This window comes from Osmerus mordax, chromosome 27 (genome assembly GCF_038355195.1).
Source record: "Osmerus mordax isolate fOsmMor3 chromosome 27, fOsmMor3.pri, whole genome shotgun sequence".
Classification (NCBI taxonomy): Eukaryota; Metazoa; Chordata; class Actinopteri; order Osmeriformes; family Osmeridae; genus Osmerus; species Osmerus mordax.
In genome coordinates this window covers 8,016,956-8,022,452 of record NC_090076.1, presented here as the reverse complement: position 1 = coordinate 8,022,452, position 5,497 = coordinate 8,016,956, and the positions used below count along the sequence as shown (strand labels likewise).

At 50.6% G+C, this 5,497-nt stretch overlaps 1 protein-coding gene across 1 annotated transcript in view; it reads right to left on the bottom strand.

Moving 5' to 3' along the window:
* Nucleotides 1-5,222, bottom strand: part of LOC136936612 (uncharacterized) — a 14,540-nt gene extending 9,318 nt beyond the window's left edge. Inside the window, exons 1-5 of the mRNA XM_067230220.1 lie at nt 5,028-5,222; nt 4,489-4,792; nt 3,391-3,575; nt 3,072-3,226; nt 1,766-1,895 (exon numbers count right to left, since the gene is read on the bottom strand). Coding sequence (XP_067086321.1) covers nt 1,766-1,895; nt 3,072-3,226; nt 3,391-3,575; nt 4,489-4,639 — 621 coding nt within the window. The 5' untranslated portion in view covers nt 4,640-4,792; nt 5,028-5,222. The remainder of the gene's footprint in view (nt 1-1,765; nt 1,896-3,071; nt 3,227-3,390; nt 3,576-4,488; nt 4,793-5,027) is intronic.
* Between the last annotated feature and the right edge of the window lie 275 nt (nt 5,223-5,497).

Genomic DNA, 5,497 nt, shown 5'->3' with positions numbered 1-5,497 from the left:
CAGAGGAAGGCAGGCAGGAAGGCAGGCAGGCAGGCAGGCAGGCAGGCAGGCAGGCAGATAAACAGACAGACAGACAGGCAGGTAGAGATACAGGTTCTTACATCAGTGTCTCTCTCCTCCAGGACCTGGTCGTATTCGCTGAGGAGGCCAAGAGATGAGAGACGTGACATTCTCAAACAGTGGATCCACTTCCGCCTCTCTGACTCTGTCCACCCACATCCACAATCCTGTTGGGGGAGGGGGGGGGGGCATTGGGTTGAAAATAACTGAGACACACACACTATATCGCCCCCCCCTCCGCGCAATCCCTCTCTCTCTTTCTCTTTCACACACACACACATGCACACAGACACACACACAGTACTAATAAACACACACATGCACACTGACACACATGCCCTTTATCAGCAAGGTATTTGTACCACAGTAGTTTGCTGTGTCCTTGTTTTCAAGGAGGCAGCTGGTCAGGGGGTGTAATGAGCAGTGTCTGGCTGAGGAGTGCAGCTAACACTGTGAAGCTGCCACCAGCCTCTGCACACAGCCCTCCTCACCTCTCTCCACCTCACCTCACCACTCTCTCCCTCCACACCTCTCTACCACTCTCACCTCTCTCCCCTCCTCACCACTCTAACCCTCCCTCCTCACCTCTCTCCCCCTCCTCACCTCTCTCCCTCCTCACCCTCTCTCCCCTCCCACCTCACCTCTCTACCCTCCCACCCCCCTCCTCACCTCTCTCCCTCCTCACCTCCTCTCCCCACCCTCCTCACCTCTCTACCTCCCTCCTCACCTCTCACCCTCCACACCTCACTCCCCTCCCTCCTCCCCCTCTCTACCCTCCCTCCACACCCTCTCCCCCTCCTCACCTTCTCTCCCCTCCCCTCCTCACCTCTCTACCCACCATCCTCACCTCTCTCCCCTCCTCACCTCTCTCCCCTCCCTCCTCACTCTCTACCTCCCTCCTCACTCTCTCTCCCCTCCTCACCTCTCTCCCCCTCCCTCCTCACCTCTCTACCCACCCTCCTCACCTCTCTCCCCTCTCTCACCACTCTCCCCTCCCTCCTCACCTCTCTACCCCTCCCTCCTCACCTCTCTCCCCCTCCTCACCTCTCTCCCCTCTTCCACCTCTCACCCTCTTCACCTCTCTCCCCTCTTCACCTCTCTCCCCTCCTCACCTCTCTTCCCTCCCTCCTCACCTCTCTCCCCTCCTCACCTCTCTACCCTCCCTCCTCACCTCTCTCCCCGTCCTCACCTCTCTCCCCTCCTCACCTCTCTCCCCCTCTTCACCTCTCCCCACTTCACCTCTCTCCCCTCCTCACTCACTCCCCTCCACACCTCTCTACCTCCCTCCTCACCTCTCTCCCCTCCTCACCTCTCTCCCCTCCTCACCTCTCTCCCCTCCTCACCTCTCTCCCCTCCCTCCTCACCTATCTCCCTCCTCACCTCTCTCCCCTCCCTCCTCACCTCTCTCCCCTCCTCCCTCGCCCCCCCTTCCCCACACCCCCACCTAGTCTCACAAGTCCTCATGCAAATATATTTGGCTCTGGAGAACTTCAATTAGCACCCCATGGTTACGCGTCCCACCGCGCCCGGCTGGTCACCGTGGGGCTGATTGCACAGAGGGGACTGCGGTCCACCCCCTAACAGCAGTCCCTGAAACAACCCAGCACCTGAACTCAGCTGGATCGTTCCTGTTAACACGGGGCAACTTGTCGGGAGACGAACAACAAGGCCTCCCCCCCCGCGGGGCCGCAGTCGCTCCAGTCACCTGAGGGGTGATGGCCTTCACGTTGAAGGCGTAGTCGTGGATACCGGTGGTAGGGAAGCGGACCCGTAGCACGTCCTGAGCAGTGGGGATGTAGTCCTGCGCCGCCAGACGATCTAGATTACTCATGTAGCTGAGGGATGGGGGGGGGGGGGGGGGGGGTGGGGGGGGGATGAGAAGGGGGAGGGGAGAGGAGGGGGGGAGGGAGGGAGGTTGGGTAGGACAGTGAGTAATCAGGAGATAAACCAGGAAGAGACTACTCAAACGTTGGGTATCAACCGCTGGTCCACCACCGTCAGCTCCTCTCCTTCTGGTCTGTATGTGGAATTGATTGTAACACAGTGTGATAGACACGTCATTGTCAGGGAGTTAGCTGTGCTTGTGCTCTGCGGGGCGAGCGAGCTGAGGCAGGGTGTCTTTGGAGAGAGAGAGGGATGACTTCCTTATCACATGTGTCAGGATCATTTTCCCTGGGCCCTGTTGACAGAACCTGTCATTAATTGAATGTTGACTGACTGTCTTATCTGGGTAAATAGTGGAGCTGGGTATACAGAGGAAGAAAAGCACAGACAGAGAGACAGACACACACACACACAGACACACACACACACACACACAGACAGACAGACAGACAGACAGACAGACAAACAGATAGACAGGCAGAAAGACAGACAGACAGACGTGAATTTGAAGGATTGCTGAAGGGTCTGCAAACAGAACTCCATCCAGCGGTCGTTCTGGTTACACCTACAAAGTAGAAGAGTAGTTTGTGTAACTAGAATCTTCTATCGACCTTAGACTGTAACATGACTGGAATCTGGAAGCTACATCTGTTGACAACCAGCTCCTCCTTGTGGTCAAAAGACAGGGAAACATTGGGATGCATCCTTTCTATGTTCCCAGCCTTTCCTAACCTCCGGACAAGAAAATCTCTGGGCTAGGTTAGGGCTAGTGTGAACTAGGTATCTCCACAAGCGTCAACAAAAACAAGTTTACGTCAGCCAGCTAGCTTTTCTACCGAGCCCTGCCCTGACCTCTCCGCTGAAACTTCCCTGGTGAGTTCCCAGGCAGACGAAACCAACCTGTGCTACACTCCACAGAATACCTAATCTAGAACAAGTTCAGTTTTTATGAAGGTAAACTTTAAAACGCTGTCTAAACAAAGTCTAATCCAGTCCGTAAGACAAACACCTCACGGAATTCACAAATACAACCACGAATAAAACCACAGCCACTTTCAGATGTTTTTCTGTGTGTTTTTCTTTTTAAGAAAGCTAGTGCTTGGAGGGTGTCAACAGCGGGTCCTTACTACTCTGTGGAGTCCAGGAGCTGGTACTCGCTGCGGCGCCCGTAGCAGGCCCGGAGGCCAGCGTCAGCCCAGAGGTGTCGAATAGCGTCCACGTAGCCCCGGTCCAGCTGGGTGACCTGCACCGTGTCCACATCCTGGACCCACTTAGCATACATCTGAGAGGAGAGACACACACAAACACAGGCTCGTTGTCACGTACTGCACTTCCAAGAACTGGATTTGCTGTTTGAATCACTGTGGTCGCACTGTGATGCCTAACGGGTTGACCGTACGACAATGCACGGTTCATCGGACAATCGGACAATTCATCGGTCCTGACCTCGTTCTCCTTGTTGGAGTAGGGTATCTTGAGCGTCGTCATGGCGCCCGTCATGGCCTTGACGGCCGTGAAGATATTCTGGAAGATGAGTTTGGCGAAGGCCCGTCTCTCTTCCTCGGAGAAGCCCCTGCCGTGGATGATCCTCATCTGGCGGATGAAGGTGGTCTTCCCGCTCTCTCCCGTGCCTGAAGATGCCGGGAGAGAAACAGAGACAACATGACCGACTCTCATCGTGCAACAAAACCAGCTGCACTCCTTGTCTCTCGCTTTGGATGAAGGCCGCTGCTAAACGATTCAAACGTTAATGCCCCGTGAGAATACATGAGCTTGACGCATGCAGGAAATAAGATAGAGCTCATCGCCATTGGCCATTAAAGTTATTGATGTTAGCGAACTGTGCCAAGTTTCACGTTTTTTACAGTACAAGCAGGTTGGAATAATGGAATGGAATAATTAATGAAGTTAAAAGTAGGTCACGGTTCCACAACTACAAAAGCTTCAGCTGTGGGACAGACTCTTCCTGTGTTGCCTCACACGGACAGTGACCGTCTAAGAAGCTGACCGCTGACTGGATACCACACAAAGCTAATGTGTAATCTGTAGTCATTTTTGCAATCGGTTTCATCAGCTGTTGCTGAAGATGAGTCTGTATTGTTGTCTGAGTAAAACATCAACTGGTTCATCCAAACCAACCTGCAAAATGTATAGCAAGGCTAATTTACAAGGCAAATAGCCAAATAAGCCAGGTTCTCTCTCTCTCTCTCTCTCTCTCTCTCTCTCTCCCCCCTCTCACTCTACCTCCTTCTCGGCATGCATGTTGACACATGTTATGCATATTTGTCATAAACTAATGACATAAGCAATGGATACTTCCCACATTCCTTAATTACTTTTCAAGAAAAGGTCAGGTTTCTACCACAGGTTCATTGTCTCAATGATAATAGGATATTTGAACGTCATCCTCATATCATCTGAACATTTAACATAGGCCTAAGGCGTTTCCGAAGTGTCCAACAGCTATTCGCGGTGCCATGACAGTGAAGAGTGACATTCTGTTTGTAGAGTAAAATAAATCAACAGAAAGTCAACAGAACTGACCGAGTAGAAGAACTTTGATTTCCTTTCTCTCTCTCTGCTTTTGCTGTCGCAGTATCCTCTGAATTTCCTTGTCAACAGCGATGGTCCCTCTCTCCTCTTCAGTTAGGCAACAGACGCAGGTTCGGTGACACCATGACCAGCAGCCCTCCATGACAAACTACGATTGATTGAGTTTGTTTATGAATGATCCGTTTATATATTATGAATGCTTATTGGGAATGTTTCTTGTTAGGTTCTTCATAAGGCCCACTTTCGATGCGTGAGTTATCCAACTAAATCTTTGTTGTCATCTGGAAATTCCCATCTGTTGTTGGAAACATAAGATTGAAGGATGTTAACTATAAACACAGACTTGGATATAAAAGGTTCCTCACAAAAAGCATATAGGTTTGATATTAATAAAAAACTAGTCTTAATTAGCTTTCTTAGGGCAACGTTTCACACAGGTTATATAAAGCTTTTTGAAAAACGTTGAAGAACAAAGTTATTATACAAAAATGTATATAGCCTATGCTATTTAAATATCGATAACAAATTACCTTGAATGTGTCACACGCCTTGTGAACGATGAGTTACATCATATTGACAAGTGATCCTTTTCTCCTCGTATCAACTTTTCAGTTCATTCACCTGCATTAGGTTGTAAAAGTGCACAACAGTCTTCGCCTTCGATCAGTTGATCGGTGGATACTTTGTCCCCCAAAAAATCGCCTATACCGATCCCAGTGAAAGTCTTTTACGTCTTCTGTGGACTATGCTGGGTATGCACTTTGGTGAAAACGCACTCAGTGAATGGAATGCGCCCTGAGAGAGCGAGAGAGAGAGCGCGCTGAGCTGCGTATAAAGTTTCGACGGAGGCTCATTCCCTCGAGGCACGCTGGAGTCTATTTCAAAGCCTCGTGCTTCATATCTATAAATTTCACAAGTGAGACTAACATTATAACTCAACGTATGACTCGTTTAAATGTATGATTCAATCTAGGGTTTAATGAACAAATACAAAGCTGGA